This window comes from Ranitomeya imitator, chromosome 4 (genome assembly GCF_032444005.1).
Source record: "Ranitomeya imitator isolate aRanImi1 chromosome 4, aRanImi1.pri, whole genome shotgun sequence".
NCBI lineage: Eukaryota > Metazoa > Chordata > Amphibia > Anura > Dendrobatidae > Ranitomeya > Ranitomeya imitator.
The window spans coordinates 274923350-274945072 of NC_091285.1; the positions used below are offsets into that span (position 1 = coordinate 274923350).

A 21723-nucleotide genomic window follows, 5' to 3' on the forward strand; every position below is an offset into this window, starting at 1 on the left:
CCATGTCACTTCTTTGTGCAGAATCGTAGCGATTCTGCACCCATAGAAATGCATTGATCCGCTTACTTCCCGCATGGGGCTGTGCCCACCATGCGGGAAGTAATGCGGATAATGTGCGGGTTATACCCGGGGTGGAGGAGAGGAGACTCTCCTCCAGGCCCCAGGAACCATAGTTGTATTAAAAAAAAAGAATTAAAATAAAAAATCATGATATACTCACCTCTGAAGTCTCAGCGCTGCACGCGGCCGTCCGGTCTCAGGTTTGCTATGCGACCAGGACCTTCGGTGACGTCGCGGTCACATGACCGTGACGTCACCGAAGGTCCTGGTCGCACGGCATCTTTGGAACCGGACCGCCGCCTGCAGCGCCGAGGAGATTCGGACGTCAGAGGGTGAGTATACCATGATTTTATTATTTTTAACACTACTATTGATGCTGCATATGCAGCATCAATAGTAGGGGTAAAATCCCGCAGCGGAACGCGCAGGACAAACCGCGATAAATCTGCAGGGATAACCGCAGCGGGTTTGCCCTGCAGATTTATCAAATCCGCTGCGGGAGAACCCGCAGGATAAAAAGGAACGTGTGAATGTGGCCTTAGAAATGGCAGAAAATCAGATTAGCTGACAACAGGAATGACTCCTTTGTTTTAGTATGTTATTTGTTGTTATCCCATTTTCATGTCATTACTAAATACTGTATGCCATCCCAGTTATCCCCAGCATTAATCTGAAGGTCACAGAACACCTGCCAAGTGTTCTTGTCTGAGCAGGAATTCTCCTATTTCCTTAAAAATTGCAAAAACGAACCTAAAAAAATTACAAGTTTAATACACAATTTTCCTTACTTACCAAAACACCAATGTTTTAGAATGATTGGGGTTTTCTTTATTTAAACAATCGGAGACTTGTTCTGCAGAGCCTATATCCTCCAGCCTAAAATATACCCACCTGCTTAGCGATGACGATACTCTCTCTCTCTGTCTCTTTCTCTATCACGATCACGCTCCCGATCGCGATGCCTTTCTCGTTCGCGACTTCTTTCCCGGTAATAGTCATCATGGCGATCTCTGCTGCGCGATTTGTGACGCCTGCTTTTTTCTCGTGACCTACTGTGGTCCCTTTCTCTTGAACGCTCACGTCTTCTAAAGGAAATACTCAATTAATTTCCCTTAAAACTAGCAACATTCTTTCCCATTACTAAGCAGTCTTTCCCAAAATATACATTAAAAATATACTCTAGAAGCAGGTCTCCACTACAAGGAATGCTATCAATTTTTTTAAAGTCTCAGATCTTCACATTAAGGAAGTTTAGGCATGTTATGCCATTAATTGCTCTCTTCCTCAATACTGAAAAAGTCTTACTAGATGAAGTTATTATGCAGCCTTTTGTATTCAGCCATGTTTTGGCAAATAGACACTAGGAAAGAAGAAAACCATTCCTTAATACCCAATGCAGGGAATAAAAATGTACAATTATAAAGCTCCTCGTACATTAGGATTTACTTTTGTTGAACTTCTACACTAACAAGCATACACGAATGAAGACAGAGCAAATTACCTAGACCCTGAACCATAGGATTTTGATTCAATTCCATGAAGACAATCCTGTAGAGAACTTATCAGTACTTTGCAGCGATCATCAGCAGAAACTTTGGATTGCTTAATTAAAGAAATGGCGGTTACCAAAGTCTCTATTGCACTTCCATAGTCACCTACACAAAAAAAAAAAATACATATATATATTACAAAACTGGAACAAGAAAACAGTGTATCCTAACAGCTTACTTTATCACATTAAAAGTTGCATAGGCCAGTTTAAATTCACCAATCAAGGCAAAAATCTGATGTAGCAGACGTAGCAGACATAAAATGTATGTAAACTGATCACATTAGTAAGGCATAATCTCATAACAAGTCTTCCAGTACATAAGGGCTGGTTAGAGCTCATGCAGCATTCTACAAGTGGTAGGGGCTGGGACATGGCAACTTCACAACGAGCAGCGGGGTTCACTACGCCACAATCTTACTCCGCCATGACTGCAGTAGGAGTTGGGGCGAGATGCATAAGGAGGAGCATGCCACTTGTCCAATGCTCCCGATTCATTCATTCAAAGCGTAACCATTATTTTCATTTTCATTTCATAAATCAATAGTGCACGTGAAAATAAGCAGCTTTACAATATCTTATCACAAAAATTTGAGATTCGATGTAGACAGGAGGAGCTAAAAGCAAAGCTCCTCCTTACATAGAATTGTATCAGCAACAGCCGCCTATCTCAGGAATGGGAAAGTGTCTCCATTGAATACAGATTTTTACATCAGAATTGAGAATTTTGATCATGACTGCTGATCACCCCTGGCAGGGAAAGAAGCAGATTTCTGTGAGAAGATATATTATAAAGCTGCTTATTTTCACGTGCACTATTGAGTTTGGAAATAAAAATTAAAACCACCGTTACGTTTTAATGAATCAGGAGCAAAGGACGTGCACCTCCTTCTGCATCTCACCACAAATCCTACTCCAGAATTTGACGAGTGGTGGGTTGCCACGTCCCAGCTCCTTCCACGTTGGTGTAGCTGAGCAAAAATAGTAGGAGAACGCTGAAAGTTCAACATTTCCATGCACCCTCAAGCTGTGCCAACATGTTGTGACTTTTCTTAGTTTTTTACGCCAGAGCACTGGAATAAAAGATTACATGAATCAGGCCTTTAGAATTTGGGCCTGTAAAGGTCTAAACAAAGTACTTTAAATATACCCGACTTTCTGCAAAAATCTAAAACACAAGCATGGGCTTCAATGATTGAAGTTTCTGTCCCAAGAATTGTCTCTCTGCACCAAGTTTTTGTATTTTACAACTAAAAGCCCAATTACTGCTGTACCCCTGCTTACTGCCACTACATTTCAGTGGGCATGTGCATGTTTTTAATTCCAAATTTTGAAATAATAATAATAATAATAATAAAAAAACATAACTGAAAGTTGCAGCCTTATTGTTGGTCATCTTTGAAAACCCTTCTTGGTAAAAGATGGTATTGATAAAGAAACAAAATAACTAAACACTTTGGTTACTGAAAATAAAATTAAAAAAGTAACAATATGGCTGCACTTCCCGCTGTCAGTTGTAAATTAGGCCTCTGCAAGGACACAGAAAAAGGGAACAAGCAATTTGAATAATTACCAAATGTTAGTTACTTCACTTGCCTATTTCTAGAAGCTGTTTAACCCCTTAAGGACCAGGGGTATTTCTGTTTTTGGGTTTCCATTTTTTTGCTCCAATTCTTCTCACGGCTATAACTTTTTTATTTTTCGGTCAAAATGGCCATATGAAGGCTTGTTTCTTGCGGGATGAGTTGTACTTTTCAACGACACCATTGGTTTTACCATGTTGTGTACTCGAAAGCGGGGGGAAAAATTACAAGTGTGGTGAAATTGCAAAAAAAGTGCAATCCCACTGTTATTTTTTGTTTGGCTTTTTTACTAGGTTTAGGCTAAGTTCACACTGCGTTAGCAGCAGCCCGTTCAGCACATACGCTAACGGGCTGCTGTAACACAAGTGCCGCCGTTTGCATCGCACTAGCGCAGATAGAGCTTCTGCTAGCTCTATCTGCGCTAGCAGTGACGGACCCGGAAACGCTGCAGCCAGCGTCTCAGGGTCCGTCACTCAATGACGGCACATCGCTAGCGCACGCCCATTGTGGGCTTGCGCTAGCGATGCGTCCAACATTGCAGTCTATGGCGGCGTTAACGGACTACGTTACACTGCGTTATGCCGCTGTGTAACGTAGTCCGTTAAACGTACCACCATAACGCAATGTGAACCAAGCCTAACTAAATGCTAAAACTGACCTGATATTATGATTCTACAGGTCATTACAAGTTCATAGACACCAAACAGGTCTAGGTTTTTTTTACCCTTAGCATCTCCATTTTTTGTGATCTCGGGTTAGGTGAGGGCTTACTTTTTGCGTGCCGAGCTGACGTTTTTAATGATACCATATTGGTGCAGATATGATCTTCTGATCGCTCGTTATTGCATTTTAATGCAATGTCGCAGCGACCAAAAAAAGAAACGTAATTCTGGCGTTTTGACTTTCTTGCTACGCCGTTTAGCAATCAGGTTAATCCTTTTATTGATAGATCGGGCGTTTCTGAAGATGGTGATACCAAATGGTGTGTATGTTTGATTCTTTTTAATTGTTTTATTTTGAATGGGGTGAAAAGGGGGGGTGATTTGAACGTTTTTTTTTTTTTTTTAATTTTTACTTTTGGCATGCTTCAATTGTTGCCATGGGAGACTAGAAGCTGCCATAACTCGATCGGCTCCGTTACATACAGGCGATGAATAGATCACCTGCATGTAGCAAAATTAATCACATGCTATGAGCGCCAACCACCAGGCGGTGCTCATAGCAATTCAGCAGTGACAACCATAGAGGTTTCCAGGAGTCCATTGGTTGTCATGCTGACCCACCGGTGACCCGCGGTCATGTGACACAGGCACTGATGGGTGGAGGTAATGATGCGCTTCCTGCACGTGCAATTTAAATGCTGCTGTCAAGAGTTTGACAGCGACATTTAACATGTTAACAGCCGTGCGTAGATCGCGATTCTACCTGCGGCTATTAGGGGCACGTCAACTGTCATGTGCCGAAAAAGGTGCAGGCTCATCACCGGAGCCCGCACCAAATAGGAGGAGTTAAGGGGGTAAAAGGGGGCTGTGCAATAACAGTAAATAGCATTAGCATATACACTGTACAAGCACAAATGCTCACATTTTTACATACATATTATGCTAACCTTCTGCAACTTACAGATGGCACAGTGGCGTGTGGAAAACAAATCTCACTATTACTACAACCTGGTTGCGCTTCTCACACAACTTCTAAACTTCTAAATTTAACAGGAAAATGACTGTTAGTTTGCAATCCTAATAGCATATATGGCAATCTAAATCAAAATAATTAGTTACATAGTAAGGATGCTTGGAATTTTATTTTTTTTAAATGATTTAACATACCAGCACTGGCATCAGAAACTGCTCTTGAAATCGCACTGCTTGAAATCGCCCTGTTTCGATTCATTATTTCTTCAAATTCTGCTTCACTTAATGCAGTTCTGACAGAATCCATGTCCCTATAAGTAATAAATAATGAACGTAGGCAAAATAAAAAAAGACAATATGATCGTTAAATATTTAATTAACTTACCTTCCTGGTGGCCCATAATCTACTCTGTCATATGGAGGGGGTCGGCCATATGGGTCAGATGATGGTGGTCCTCTATTATCTGATGTAGGCATACCAGCATTTCCCGGTGGTGGAAAGAAGTTTGGATTCACATGTGGAGCTGGAGGTGGTCCACCTGGTGGTGGGCCTGGTAAGTGAGGGGGTGGTCCAAGTGCCATTGGAGGACCTGGAGGGCGTGGAGGAAATGGTCCAGGAGGAGGTGGTGGACCTTGTTGAGGTGGTGGCGGACCAGGTGGAGGGCCATAGACAGGGGGTGGTGGACCTGGAGGGAGGGGAACTAGGGGTGGTTGACCATATGGTTGTCCTGGAAATAGCACTGGGGGAGGAGGGCGTTCACCCCTATGTGGAGGTCCAGTTAAAGGGGGAGGAAGTGGTTGTCCTGGTGGAGGGGGACCAAGTGGCCCTGGAGGGCCAGGTGGACACATAGGTGGCCTTGGAGGAGCCATGCCTGAAATGAAAACATATTTAACAAATTCTTAGGAGTCCAGTATTAAGTAAGTGCAGCATATCCTTAGATCAAGTAAACCTTTCAAAGGTTTACAGCAATAATGGACAATTGTCAACATTATTGGAACCCCTAGTAAGCACATTATATAAAATTGTCCAATCTTTTATGCAGAAAAACACCACATCATACTGTGCCATTAAAATTCCTGCTTCCATATTGGAAACTTCCAGAACTGAAGGTGCTCGTATCATACCAGGCCAACATTTCGCCGGGGAGGTCCCTCGAAGCACAAAAAAAGGTCACAAAAGAGGTGCCGAGTGTATTACAGAAGTGGGACACGCAAGAACACCTGATCAATGCGACACCTGCCCCGACAAACCTGATGCACTCTACACAACTTATGTATGCCACTACATTATAATAAATAATCTCTTTATTTGTATAGCGCCAACATATTCTGCAGCACTTTACAGCTGGCACACACATAATTGCTGTCCCCAATGGGGCTCACAATCTAAATTCCCTATCAGTATGTCTTCGTCTCAGAATAAAATTTACATACTAGTAGATCAATTCCAAAATGGGTCACTTGTGGAGAGTTTCCACTGTTTAGGCACATTAGGAGTTTTCCAAACGCGACATGACACCCGCACACCATTCCATCAATTTCTGGACTCCAAAATGTCACTCATTCCCTTCTGAGCCCTGCCATGCACACAAAAAGTGGTTTTCCTTCACATATGGGGTATCAGCGTACTCAGGAGAAGTTGCACAACAGATTTGGGGGTTTATTTTCTCCCGTTACCCTTGTGAAAACAAAAAAATTGGGGGATAAAAATAATTTTTATATTCACACCTTAATGTTATTATTTTCTGCGAAGCACCTGGGGGTTCAAGGTCCTCACCACACCTAGATAACAGGATTTTTGGTTGTTTACCATAAAATCTGTTTCTCCGAGCCTTCTTTGGGGGACACAAAAACCATGGGTGCATGCTGCTGCCACTAGGAGGCTAACACTATGCACAAAAAAAGTTAGCTCCTCTTCTGCAGTGTACACTCCACCGACTGGCATTCTGACAGTTAGTGAGAAAGAGGTAGGAGAAATAGCAAATTGAAAGAACACAAAACAGACATCTTAACTGTAACCATAGAACACAGAAACAAAGGAGCAGATCAACATGGGAGTGTGCTGTGTCCCCCAATGAAGGCTCGGAGAAACCTTTTACGGTAAGCAACCAAAAATCCTGTTTTCTCTACCGCTTCATTGGGGGACACAGGAACCATGGGACATGCCAAAGAAGTCCCTGGGTGGGAAAGCAGACTTCCATCAGGTTGGAGAACTCACCACTGCCAACTGCAAGATCTTTTTGCCTAGGCTGGCGTACGCCGAAGCGTAGGTATAGACCTTGTAAAATTTGGCAAATGCGTGGACGGAAGACCAGGTTGTCGCTTTGCAAAGCTGTCGGGTGGAAGCCCTGTGATTAACCACCCAGGAGGCACCCACTGCCCGGGCAGAGAGAGCCTTAATCCCAGAAGGCGGCACTCTGTTCTTGACTTGGTAAGCCTCCAAAATTGCCATTCTGATACAGCGAGCAAGTGTCGCCTTGGAGGCCGGCAGGCCTTCACGCATACCATCTGGAATGACAAAAAGAATCAGTCTTCCAAAAATAAGCCGTTCTAGCCAGATAGATCCTCACAGCCCTGACCAGGTCTCTAGCTTAAGTCACATATTCAATTGTGGGATACCACAAAAGAAAGAGAAGTGAGGAAGGAGAAAGAATGTTTAAAAGGTAATAAATTTATTGAAACAATATGTTAAAAATAGTACAAAGAAACATTTAACATGGGGAAGGAAAAAGAAAAGGGGAGGGGGATTTAAACCACCAGACTGGAGAAAACGAATCTGCACTATACCATGGAGGGTTAAAAAAAGGTAAACCCAATGGAAATGTGATGGTAGTAATGGTACACTAAAAAGGAAAACGCGATCTAGGTACACAGAGCAAAATTATGTTAATATCCACATAAAGCAAAGCATGATCCCCAAATGCATAAAAGGTATCCTATGAATGGGTTAATATCCAGGCACAGGGTAAGTACATGTCTATCCAGGAGTACAAGCCAAGAAAAAAACCTGCTAATGTACTACTGAGTACGCCCACAGTAAAGTGCCTAAGTGGAAAAGCTGCCGAAAGAAGGATTTAATGCAAGGGAATGGATTACCTGTGGTGCCAAGCAAGTGCGGTGGTATCTAGTGCTGATGGTAAGGTGCAAATGCGGTTCCCATGCGCCCGACAAGCGCTGTTTCGCCGTAGCTTCTTCAATGGGGGCGAGGACAGGGAGGTGTAAAGGGCTTTTATAGGATATGAGGAGGTGGCGCTGGATAAACCGGAAGTGTCCCAGGCAGCTTCAAATTGCGCGCGCGTCATAGGGCCGTCCCACCATGCCAAAGGGACTTCCGAGCCTGCGCACCGTGACACGCAGTGGAACGCACTGCGGTCACGTGATGGCGCCTCTCGGAAGTCAGAGTAGGGGTACGGACCCCGCGCGTGCGCAGTGCCGCTAGGTCTATAGCTTGTTCGGGGAACCCTCCAGAGGATGAGAAGGAGCGGGACAAAAAGGTAGAACGATGTCCTCATTTAGATGGAAGGCGGACAGCACCTTGGGAAGGAAGGAAGGTGGAGGCCGCAGGACCACCTTATCCTGGTGAAGAACCAAGAAAGGAGGGCGACAAGAAAGGGCCGCCAATTCCGAGACGCGCCAGATGGAGGTGATGGCAACGAGGAAGGCCACCTTTCAGGATAGAAATGACAAGGAAACCTTTCTGAGAGGCTCAAAGGGAGAACCCTTCAGGGCCTCCAAGACTAGATTGAGATCCAGGTATACGTGGGAGCCCGGTAGGGAGGAGCGGCATGAGCTACTCCCTGAAGGAAGGTCTTGACCTGTGGTCAGGAGGATAACGTCTTCTGAAAAAGAATGGAAAGTGCGGATACTTGACCCTTTAGAGAATTAAGGGCAAGACCCACATCCAGTCCCGCCTGGAGGAACGCCAAAATAGAAAGGAGAGAAAAGGACATAGGTGGGATGTGATTGGACTCGCACCAGTTGAAATAGGCCCTCCATGTTCGATAGTAGATCCTGGAGGACGCCGGCTTCCTAGCCTGGATCATGGTGTGAATCACCCGATCTGAAAAACCGGACGCTTTCAGATCCATGGTTTCAACAGCTACGCCGTCAAACTGAGTGACCGTGAATTAGGGTGGCAGATCAGACCTTGAGACAGCAGATCGGATCTGTATGGAAGCCGCCAGGGAGCGTCCGCGAGAAGGTTGACGATCTCCGTGAAAAAAGATCTTCTGGGCAATCAGAATGACTGCCACCCCCTCTGCCTTGATCTTCAACAGCTTGGGAAGAAGAGGAAGGGGAGGCAACAGATAGGGAAGCATGGACTGCGACCAAGGAATGGTCAGAGCAACAGAGCCCACCGCGAGAGGATTGCGGGACCTGGAGACGAACCGATGAACCTTCCTGTTCAGTCGGGATGCCATGAGGTCCACATGAGGAGTTCCCCATCAAAGGCAAATCTGATGGAAGACCTCCTGATGCAGGAACCATTCCCCTCCCGCAAGGCCCTCGCAGCTGAGAAAATTGGCGGCCCAGTTGTCCACGCTGGGGATATGCACCGCGGATATCGCCGGAACTGTCACCTCTGCCCAAAGGAGGATCTTGGATACCTCGGCCAATCCATGAAAATATAAAGAATATAATTTTATTAATCATACAAAATCACAAGACATATGATAAATAAAAGGGAAAAAACAAAATAAGTGGAAAAAAGGTACGGGGTAACACTAGGACCAAAGTAACATGTATAGTATAATCAAAATGAAGACAAAGAATATCCACATAAATGAGAATAATAATTACAACACTGGTATCCACGGGATGTAAAATTAGCAATATAGTCTATAACAGAAATACCAACTATCATAGGTCATATAGATGACAGTAATGTCACAGGGTATACCATTCAAAAAAAAAAAAAAAACTCGGTAATACCAGAATATTAGTGCATATGGACAGAATTATAAGTAAAAAATCATATACCCATCATAGGCTATGTGCCCACATTATTATAGCAGCAAAATGCAAATTATTTAGGTAGCAGCATAGCATAGATATTGCACATTAAGTCCATCTGGCAATGAATAGAAAGCCCCCTGCACAGCAATAGTGGTACAGTGTAATCACTAATAGACTAACACAGTGTGCTCTCAATTTGTCTAAAGTCCGCAGCCCAGACAAAAAAGAAGATGTAAAAACAATGGAATACTCAACTGTCTAAGTGGTCCTGTGGTGGCCCGCACCCGCCCGACGCGCGTTTCGCCTGAGCTTTGACGAGGGAAAAAGCTCAGGCGAAACGCGCGTCGGGCGGGTGCGGGCCACCACAGGACCACTTAGACAGTTGAGTATTCCATTGTTTTTACATCTTCTTTTTTGTCTGGGCTGCGGACTTTAGACAAATTGAGAGCACACTGTGTAAGGGTACCGTCACACAGTGGCATTTTGATCGCTACGACGGCACGATTTGTGACGTTCCAGCGATATATCCGTGACGTTCCAGCGATCTCGCTGTGTCTGACACGCTCCTGCGATCAGGGACCCCGCTGAGAATCGTACGTAGTAGCAGATCGTTTGAAACTTTCTTTCGTCGTCTAGTGTCCCGCTGTGGTGGCATGATCGCATGGTGTAACAAAGGTGTGCACGATATTGTATACGATGTGCGCATAGTAACCAACGGCTTCTACATCGCACATACGTCATGAAATTATCGCTCCAGCGTCGTACATTGCAAAGTGTGACAGCAGTCTACGACGCTGGAGCGATATTGTTACGATGCTGGAGCGTCACGGATCGTGCCGTCGTAGCGATCAAAATGCCACTGTGTGACGGTACCCTTAGTCTATTAGTGATTACACTGTACCACTATTGCTGTGCAGGGGGCTTTCTATTCATTGCCAGATGGACTTAATGTGCAATATCTATGCTATGCTGCTACCTAAATAATTTGCATTTTGCTGCTATAATAATGTGGGCACATAGCCTATGATGGGTATATGATTTTTTACTTATAATTCTGTCCATATGCACTAATATTCTGGTATTACCGAGTTTTTTTTTTTTTTTGAATGGTATACCCTGTGACATTACTGTCATCTATATGACCTATGATAGTTGGTATTTCTGTTATAGACTATATTGCTAATTTTACATCCCGTGGATACCAGTGTTGTAATTATTATTCTCATTTATGTGGATATTCTTTGTCTTCATTTTGATTATACTATACATATTACTTTGGTCCTAGTGTTACCCCGTACCTTTTTTCCACTTATTTTGTTTTTTCCCTTTTATTTATCATATGTCTTGTGATTTTGTATGATTAATAAAATTATATTCTTTATATTTTCATGAGTTGTGCATTATATTATAGGTTTGATAGTTTGGTAAATGCACACCATATGTCTATTGTGTTATACATATGTGTACATACCTCGGCCAATGCCAAGGAACTCCGATTCCCTCCCTGGTGGTTGACATATGCCACTGCCGTGGCATTGTCCATCTGAATTCGGATTGGCAGACCCTTGAGAAGCCTTTCCCAGTGAAGGAAGGAAAGAAAGATGGCCTGTATCTCGAGGAAGTTGATCGGTAGAGTAGACTTCTGTGCCAACAACCCTAGACAGTCAGGTGGCGAAAGACCGCCCCCCCAGCCGAGAAAGCTTGCATCTGTCGTTACCACCTGCCAGTGAACGGGAAGGAAAGACTGGCCCTGTAAGATGAGGGGTGATGTCAGCCACCAATTAAGGGACCGTTTGACCCGGGACGGGAGCCGAATCGGACGTTCCAGAGAAAAGACACTTGTCCCACTGCCCAAGAATGGCCTGCTGAAGTGGTCTTGAGTGGAATTGAGGGAAGCGGATCGCCTCCGATGTTGACACCCTCCTCCCTAGGACCTTCATGGCTGATCGGAAGGATAGAAACCAAGGGCCCTGAAGCAAGAGAACTTCCAGGCGGAGAATTGCTCTTTTCTCTTCGGGGAGGAAAACCTGTGACTGACGGGTGTCAAACAGCATGCCTAGGAACACGAGGCGCTGAGTTGGAACAAGGCAGGACTTCTTCCCGTTGACAAGCCACCCAAAGCGGTACAGGGTATCGAGGACGATGGTCAGACTTTCGTGAGCCTAGGAAAAAGACGGGAGCTTTGATGAGGATATCGCTGCGGTACGGGAAGAGAACTAGACCTTTGATCTTCAAAATGGCCATCAACGCTGCCATGATCTTTGTGAGAACCCTGGGAGCGGTTGCGAGACCAAAGGGCAGGGCGACAAACTGGAAATGCTCCTGATGTACCGCAAAATGCAGGAATTTGTGATGTCCCGGGAATATAGGGACATGAAGATAGGCGTCCTGAATGTCTATGTAGCACAGAGATTGTTGCGCCTCCATGGAAGCGATTACTGAACGAAGGGATTCCATCCTGAAATGTCGCAGGTGAACCCTTTTTTTTCAGTAACTTGAGGTCCAGAATGGGACGAACTGCAGAGTCTTTTTTTTTGGCACCACAAACAGGTTTGAATAGAAACCTGTGAATCGTTCTCTTTCCGAAATGAGGACGATTACCCCCCAAACTGAGGAGAGGCGATGGATGCAAAAAGAAACCCGGGACCAAGGCGGGGTCTCTTGGAGGGCGGAATTCGAAGAATCGATCCCAGGGCTAGGAAACTAATTCTACTATGTATCCTGAAGATACAACCTCCCTGACCCATGCATCCTCCACCGAGTCGAGCCAGACGTCTCTGAAGGAAATGAGACGACCGCCCAGCTTTGGAAATGCGCCGGGGTCTCTATGCGAGTCATGCCGAGGTAGATCTTCCAGGTCTAGACCAGGTGGATCTACCTTGGGTGTAGGGGGAGCGCCAAGCAGGTGTGGGCCTAAAGGAGACCTTCTTCACATCCTGGCGAGCCTGCGGCCTCTGCTGTTGGGAGAAGGACTCTGCCACAAAACGAAAGGGCCGAAAGGACCGAAACTGCCGCTTCGGAAGAGGACAGCGAGGTTTGGACTGGGGGAGAAGGGAGCTTGTACCCCCGGTGGCATCCTTAATAATTTGGTCCAACTTGGAACCGAAAAGACGTGATCCTTGAAAAGGCAGGCTGGTGAGGGACTTTGATGTCAAGTTTGCCTGCCAAGCCTTAAGCCAAACAGTTCGCCTGATATCAACATTACTGGATGCCTGAGCTGCGCAAGACGCGGCATCCAGGGAGGCAGAAACCAAATACTCCCCTGCGTGAGAAATCTGGTTGGCAAGATCCGCCAGCTGTTCTGGTTGAGCTCCGGCCAGAATGCCCTGACGGAGTTGTTTGGCCCATTTGGCTACGGACTTTGAAACCTAAGTGGCAGCGAAGGCCAGACAAAGTCAACGCAGCCGTTTCAAAAGCTGACCTTGCGAAGGATTCCATAATTCTGTCATTAGAATCCTTCAAAGACGCTCCATCAGTAAGCGGGATGACCGTGTGTTTGTAGACAGTCTAACAACTGGCGGGTCCACGGAGGGAGAAGTTGTCCAGTTGGCGTTAAGTTCAGGAGAAATGGGATTTAACACACCAAGGCGCTTCCCTCTTTGAAAGCGTCTGGTCGGATTCTGCCTTTCCCTGGGTAGAATCTCCTCAAATTCTGAATCAGGAGCAAAGACCTTGGAAGGAGGTTTACACCATCTAAACGAAACCGCCTGATCCGCAGGTTAAGTAGAGTTAGCTTTGATGCCAAAGGTCTGATTGATTGCCCCAATGAGGCTACGAACCATATCCCTCATGTTAGCAATTTGGTCCGAATCCAGCTACAAAACGTCCTCTGATGGAGCGTCCGAAAATGCCTCGCCTGACTCGGGAGAGGAGGATCTGGAAGAAGCAGACCGCTGAAGCAGACCGGGGGGCGAGATGGAAAGGGAGGAGGACTCAGACCGGTGTTCCTGTCTTGATCTTTTGCGGCCTGTGTTGGAAGGCCCGGACGGAGCTTCATGTGACCCGCTGGCTACAGCGGGAGTCTGCAGGGGCAATCTATCAAGTACGGACACCAGAGTCTGAGACACCGTGGTGAGATCAGCCACAGATTGTGACAGCGAGGAAGCCCACCCTGGGATAGAAGGGGGTTTCTGGGTGGTGAGTACAGTGGGGTTGCTGCAGTCCTCACAGAGGGGAGAAGACTGACCTGAGGGAAGCCTGCATTTACAGGAAGAGCATACAAAGTGTCTGACTAAGGCAGAAGAGGAGGAGGAAGCAGGAGGACGAGGATGTTCTCCCTTAGAATTAGACATGATGAGCAGACCCACTAAGTGATGCCAGCAGGATAGGGGACAGCAAAATGCAGAGCAGAGCTACTCATAGTACTGTGCTTTCAGATTCAGCGTCCAGGTACAGGGCTGGTGTGCAGGCAGAGGGTATTCCACAAGAAGGAGGCACTATCCGGCTGGGCAGTCCAGAAAGATGGCGGCGGCAAGAGGATGCCCAGATCCAAGCAGGGAAAGCGCGCTGAAAAGCCCACTCTTGAAAGCTGGATGAGGGGGCGGGCAGAGCCCAAACGCTGTGTCCAGGGGCAATAAGAAAAGGCCGGCTCCCTGGGGGCGGAGCTAACCGCCGACAGGAAGGAGCTAAGAGACGGGCGGGAGAAAAGCCCGCCCGAAGAGCAGGAAGAAGGGGCGGAGCCAACGCTGCAACTAGGCCAGAGAGAAGCTGGGACCTAAATTTGCAGCTGGTGCCCGCCGGAGCATGGGGGAGCGGTGGGGAGGCCCTGGAGCGCCGAAAACGGAAGCGACCGGGCCCCCAATAATCCCAGAATAAAGGGGGGGGGGGGGGAGGGGCACAATTACTGAATGCTGCAGCTAGACCCCAGAGAAGCTGGGACCTAGGCTACAGCAGATGTCTGCCCGAGTATGAGGAAGCGGCGTGGAAGCCCTAAAAAGCCGAAGGTACGCCTGAATTAGGGGAAAAAAAGACCCCTAAGGCCCTCTAGTAAAATAAAGGGAATCTGTCTTTTTTTCTTATATTCTTTCTTCTTATCCTATCTTCTTTCTTCTTTTCTTCACCGGCACCTGGGGGGGGGGGGGGAGGGAAAAATACCTCCCCGTGCGAGGGGGGGGGGGGGGAACAAACAACAAAAAAAAAAAAAACCGCCGTCCAAAGATCTTGCGATGTGTGGCATCCGCGTCTCCTCCCACCGACAGGCTCTGGTGGGGGAGACATGAAGGCAGGACCGGGTCATCTCAACACGCTTCTGTGTTAGGGGCTGGGGTCCTGCCGAGTAGACATATGAGGATACGGGGTGGCAGTACACGCCGTACTCAGTCTCTTTGGGTGAATACAGTTGTGACTTCACACTGTATCCCTCCGGGGTACCTGAAAGGAAACAACGCACACTGAGGTAGATATGGGTCTAGTGAAAGACCAGTGTCCACCTCCTACTGACTAAGCTAAACTGATTATCAGAATACCAGTCGGTGGGGTGTACACTGCAGAGGAGCTAACTTTTTTGTGCATAGTGTCAGCCTCCTAGTGGCAGCAGCATGCACCCATGGTTCCTGTGTCCCAGAATGAAACGCTAGAGAAAATTTGTTGGGGGGGTTCTAGTTTCCAAAATGTGATCATTTGTGAGGGGTTTAAAATGTTTGGGCACAATTTCAGAATCAGTGGAATCCGTTGAAGCATTCCAGAGTTATTACATGATAAAATGACGCCGGTCACTGGTGGTGAAGGTACTAACAGGATGGGGGATAAAGGAATTCCGAGGTGCGTTCATTAAAGATTTCCCCTGACCCACTTCTATTTATCACAAGATGCTGAAACTGCACGTGTAATGATACAAGTCTCTATAGGTTTTGTGCCAATTTGCAACTCAGAGCTGATAACGGTCTTGATTTTACAGGTGCTGAAGTAGTATGAGGTTTAATAATGGACTCAGTGGAATACAGAGAAGTCCTAAAGTTCCTTTACTTGAAAGACCGCTCACCAAAGGAGACGTTCGATGAGATGAAAGAGGTTTATGGTGATGGTTCCCCATCACATGATGTAGTCAAGAACAGGAATCATCAATTCAAATGTGGTCAGACTTCGGTGCAAACGGCGCCAATTCAGTGCAAACCCACTCTGCTATTGATGCTATTGATGAGCGAGTGTGCTCGTTATTAGAGTTTTCCAAGCATGCTCGGGTGTTCTCAGAATATTTTGGCCGTGTTCGTAGATTATGTTTGAGTCCCCGCAGCTGAATGTTTTGCGGCTGCTAGATAGCCTGAACACATGCAGGGATTGCCTGTTTGTTAGGAAATCCCCACATATATTCAGGCTGTCTAGCAGCAGAAAATCTCCGAGCACGCCCAAAATACTCGGAGATCACCCGAGCATGCTCGGAAAACTCGAGTAACGAGCACACTCGCTCATCACTAATGAACACACCATCCATCAAGTGGAGGTCACCATTTTGGAAAATCGCCGCGTAACCATTCGCCACTTAGCCAAAAATGTGAAGATTAGAGTGGGGTCTGTGGAAAAAAACATCTAAGACCATCTTCACATGCATAAGGTATCCGCTCGCTGGGTTCCCTGGCTGCTCACACCTTTCCAGGAGCAGGAACGAGTCGAATGCTCTCAGGTTCTATTGACGTTGTGCCATGAAAAATAGGAGGACTTTTTCAACAGACTGATCATACAGGATGAAAGCTAGGTCCATCACTATGATCTTAAGACTCAAGTCCAGTCGATGTAATGGAAGCATCATGACTCAATGCCTCCAAAGAAGGAACGTGCCCAACCCTCGGCAGGCATGGTCATGCTCACAGTATTTTGCGACCAGCAAGGAATAGTATTGGTTTTCCTAGCAAAGGGTACCAAGATCACTGGGGCATACTATGCTTTACTACTACGGAAATTGTGGGAGGCCATCAAAACCAAGAGACGTGGCATGCTCTACAAAGGTGTCCACCTTCTGCAAGACAATGTACCAGTTCACAACTCACATGTTGCCCAAATGGAAGCATGCTCCTGTGGCATAACTTTTTAGATCAATAGAAGAATGGGTTTCCAAGAAGAAATGAATAGGAAAATATTTCCAAGCGTTTTTAGAAGGCTGTGTTGAGGAGGACCCCACTGCTTAAAGAAAGGCAGGAAACTGTCCAACTGTCTATAATCTTGACCTCTATTTCAAGAGTGGAAATCCAACTCAAATTTATATAAAAGCAGAACATTAATGAAATTTCACTAACATCATCAACAGAAATTTACTCAAAAAGGTGAAAACTTTCAAAAGGTACATTGTAAGCAAGGAAGAAAACTAGAAAACAACTTACAGTAGATGCTACGGTTTCTACTTACAGTAAAATTCATGAATAATTGTAAACATACTTTCAAACAATGATTTTGGAATAGTATTGCTCTATCACAGTGGTGGTGAACCTATGGCACGCGTGCCAGAGGGGGCACACAGAGCCTTTTTCGGAGGGCACGCACGGCATCTCCTCAAAACTAGCGCTGCCACCACTCTTCCTCAGCCCGCTCAATCTCCCTCATCACTAGCGCTGCGGCCACTCTCCTCTGCTCCAAAGTTCCCCATCAAGCCGAGCGCCGTACCATCAGTCTGCACACGTGCTGAGGAGAGTGGCGGCGCTATTGCCGAGATGGCGCGCATGTCCACAGGTAGGACTGATATGAAGAGACCAGATCAGGGTTGGAACGGGCAGAGGTGAGTATTTTTTTTTTGTAATGTGAAGCCATTATATAGTATGGAGCAGTATATGGGGCCATTATAGTATGGAGCATCATGTGGGGCCATTAAACACTATGGAGCATCATATGGGGCCATTATACAGTATGGAGCATTATGTGTAGCCATTATACAGTACGGAGCATCATGCGGGGCCATTATACAGTATGGAGCATCATATGGGTACATTATACAGTATGGAGCATCATGTGAAGCCATCATACAGTATGGAGGACTATGTGTAGCCATTATACAGTATGGGGCATCATTTGGGGCCATTATACAGTATGGGGCATCATATGGGACCATTATACAGGATGGAGCATCATGTGGGGCCATTATACAGTATGTAGCACTATGTGGGGTCATTATACTGTATGGAGCATTATGTGGGACTATTATACAGTTTGAAGCCTTATGTTGGGCCATTATACAGAATGGAGCATCATGTGGGGCCATAATACTGGATCAAGCACTATGTGGGGCCATAATACTGTATGGAAGGCAATGCAGGGCCCCATTATACTGTATAGAGCACTATGTGGAGCCCATTACACTTTATGCAGAACTATGTAGGGCCCGTTACACTCTTATGAAGCACTATGAGGCCCATTACACTGTATGGAGGACTATGTGGAACCATTGTACTGTATGGAGGACATTTTGTGCACATTATACTGTGTGGAGAGCTGTGTAGAGATTACCTTTGGAGAATCACACTGAGATGGGGTCATCATTTTTGCTGGAGGAATTGAGGGAGGGGGATAAAGTAGGGCAATGATACTTTGTATGGAGGAACACGTTTACGCATCCTTTGCATATTTATATCCGGCCATTGGGCCATATGCTTTTTACTGCTGCTACATAATATATTATTCCACTATAATACCAAAAGTTAATTGTTTTATTTGATAAGAAAAAACATCCTCAATTGTAGACTTTTTTTTTTTTTTTTTAACAAATATCAAGGTTGGCCCGTGACTTTGTCAAAAGCTTTTAATTTTGGCCCTGTGTGTATTTAGCTTGACATCCCATGCTTAAAGGGTTATTCTCATCTTGATAAAGGGTTACAATTGCAAATAGGTTGTAAAAAACAAACAAATTGGCAATTTTCTTTTGAATAAAAATTCCCTTCATTCTCAAAAACAGATCTCCACTGCAATCGGTGGCTAGTATCTTAAGCTTGGAGTGCAGCGCTTACAAACCCTGTGCAATAGACGCTATAGCGCACTAATATAGGAGTTGTTTTTCTAATCTAAAACCTCAGTATTTCGGTTAAATTGCCATGTTGGCACTTTGCGATAAATAAGTGGGTTTTAGATTGCAGTTTGGGCACTCTGTTTCTAAAAGGTTCACCATCACTGCTCTATTACAACTCTGTTTTACTATCTTCAGGAAATCTATTCCATTGCTAAAATACATAGTCTAATTTGCTTACCTGCAAAAGGTGGAGGAGGCCCTCCGGGTCCAGTAGGTCCAGGAAATCTGTCACCAGGACCTGAAGTTGGGAACCGACCCCTACCTCTGCCACCAGGTGGAAAAGGTAATCGGGCATTGATACCGGGTGGGCCAGCCTTTCCTTCGCCAGACATTTGACCAGCCTGTGTAGCTGCAACAATTAAAATACAACAAAAAGTATCCATACCTCAAAACATGAAATGTATTAACAATAATGAAATGCAGAGCCTGAAATCACATGAAAAAGTGATCGGTTGTATAAATCTTGGTTAGGTTCTATTCCAACCTGAATTATGCAATTCTGTTTGTTTCCTTCTAGGAACAGGAAAACTAAAATCATGCCAAGAACAGGTCCATTACATGATGGAAGCAAAAGGCGCCAGAAAGACCCTGTCCATTTTCATTATGTAAAAACGTTTGCATTACAAACATCTATGTACATTTTCATAAAAGGTCTTTAAGAGAAGGAAGTATATTAAGGCCTCTTCAGAAGCTGAACCTGCTTCATACCAGCACATGCCAGCTAAGACACAAGCATTTAACCCCTTAACGACCGCCGATATGCCTTTTCACAGCGGCAATTAAGGGCACTTAAACAACGGCGCCGTTAATTAGCGGCGCTGTGGAAGAAGTGTACAGCACCCCCCCCCCCCGGGGGTCGAATTTTCTCTGGGGTCTTGGCTGCCAGGGGTAGCCGAGACCCCAGATAACATAATTTGGGTTGGTTTCTACCAACCACGGTTTTGCGATCGCCATTATTAACCTTGTAACGCGGCCGCAAAAAAAAAAGTCAGATGTGCCATTTAATTTCTCTCTCCTCTGATGGGTTCGCATATCAGAGGTGAGAGAAATAGGGTCTCCGATCGACCCCCCCCCCCCTCGGGTACCTCCCGATGCTCCTCGGTCCGCCCGCTTCCCCCCATGAGTGCCGCCATCTACTCTCAGAAAAGAAAATGGCGGGCGAATGCGCAGTGCGCCCGACACCCGGCAGATTTTGGGGTCTCAGATGCCGGGGGTAGCCGAGACCACAAAGAACATGATTCGGGTCGGTTTTTACCAACCCCAGTTTTGCGATCACCGTTATTAACTGTATAACGGCGACCGCAAAACAAAAAAAAAAAAAATCTGATGTGCCATTTAGGGTCTCTCTCCTCGCACATCAGAGGAAAAATAGGGTCCCAATCCCCCCCGGTACGCCTCGGGGAAAAAAAATAATAAAATAAAGAAAATTTCCATTTTCCAATTAGGGTTACAGTTGGGCTAAAGTTAGGGTTGGGATTAGGGTAAGTTTGGGATTAGGGGTGTGTTGGTGTTAGGGTTGTGATTAGGGTCAAGGGTGTATTGGGGTAAGGGTTGTGATTAGGATTAGGGGTGTGTTGGGATTAGGGCTGGAGTTAGAATTGGGGGGTTTCCACTGTTTAGGTATATCAGGGGGTCTCCAAACGCGACATGGCTCCACCATTTATTCCAGCTAATTTTGCGTTCAAAGAGTCAAATGGTGCTCCCTCCCTTCTGAGTGCTGCCGTGTGCGCCCAAACAGTGGTTTACCCCCACATATGGGGCATCAGCGTGCTCAGAAAAAACTGAACAACTTTTGGCCCGGAAAGGGCAACAGGGTGGGAGCGGTGTCCCCCAATTAGAGGCTAAGAGAAAGATTTTACGGTGAGTACAGAAAAATCTCCTTTACTCTGTCGCCTCATTGGGGGAAACAGGACCATAGGACGTCCAAAAACAGTCCCTGGGTGGGAAGCAATGGACGAATATTGTGCAGACAGGCCCCTACAATGGGTGCACCGTCGTCGCCTGCAGAACACATCTACCCAGGCTCGCGTCCGCTGAGGACTGGGTATATGAACCCTGTAGTGTTTAGTAAACATGTGTAGGCTAGTCCAAGTGGCCGCCTTACACACTTGTTGTGCCGAAGCCTGGTGCCAAATGGCCCAGGAGGCCCTACCGCCCGTGTAGAGTGTGCCGTAATACCAGCTGGAAGAGGAGAATTCTTAAGGCGGTAGGCATCTTATATGGTGGATTTGATCCACCTGGCAAGGGTAGCTTTGGAAGCTGGCAGACCCTTGTGGCCGCCTTCCGGAAGAAGGAAAAGAGAATCAGACCTCCGGAAGGACGCAGTCCTAGACACATATACGCAATGCCCTGACAAGGTCAAGCGTATGCAGAGCCTTCTCCACTATGAACTGGGACCGGACAAAGGGATGGCAGTGAAATTTCCTCATTGGAAGTGGAAGTTGGACACAACCTTCGGAAGGAAGGATGGGACCGTACGGAGAACTACCTTGTCCTGGTGAAAAACCAGGAAGGGCCGTCTGCAGGAGAGTGCTGTCAGTTCAGACACCCTGCGTAGCGAGATGATTGCCACCAGGAAAACCACCTTCTGGGAGAGAAGGCGGAGCGGGACCTCCTTAAGGGGTTCAAAGGGTGGTTCCTGCAATGCTGTCAGGACCAGGTTGAGGTCCCACGTTTCTAGTGGTCGTCTGTAGGGGGGAACCAATCGGGAAACCCCCTGAAGAAAAGTCCTTACTTGTGGCTTGGTAGCAATGCGCCTTTGAAAAAGCACAGAGAGGGCCGACACCTGGCTCTTAAGCGAGCCCAGGGACAGCCTGGCCTCCAGACCCGATTGGAGAAAACCAAGTAGTTTGGGGAGGGAATAAGGGAATGGGGTCTGGCCACGAGATTTGCACCAGGTAAAGAAAGCTTTCCAGGTATGGTAATAAATCTTGGCAGAGGCTGGCTTCCGTGCCC

At 46.2% G+C, this 21723-nt stretch overlaps 1 protein-coding gene across 4 annotated transcripts in view; it reads right to left on the reverse strand.

The window, feature by feature from the left end:
* Window positions 1–21723, reverse strand: part of CPSF6 (cleavage and polyadenylation specific factor 6) — a 67889-nt gene that overhangs the window by 17901 nt on the left and 28265 nt on the right. The window contains exons 5-9 of one of the 4 annotated variants that reach the window (XM_069764638.1): window positions 18947–19117; window positions 5212–5698; window positions 5022–5137; window positions 1562–1715; window positions 952–1142 (exon numbers count right to left, since the gene is read on the reverse strand). In XM_069764638.1, the coding sequence (XP_069620739.1) occupies window positions 956–1142; window positions 1562–1715; window positions 5022–5137; window positions 5212–5698; window positions 18947–19117 (1115 nt within the window). In that variant the 3' untranslated portion in view covers window positions 952–955. Of the gene's footprint in view, window positions 1–951; window positions 1146–1561; window positions 1716–5021; window positions 5138–5211; window positions 5699–18946; window positions 19121–21723 lie in introns of all 4 variants that reach the window. The other 3 variants (XM_069764637.1, XM_069764636.1, XM_069764635.1) reach the window with 3 other exon arrangements.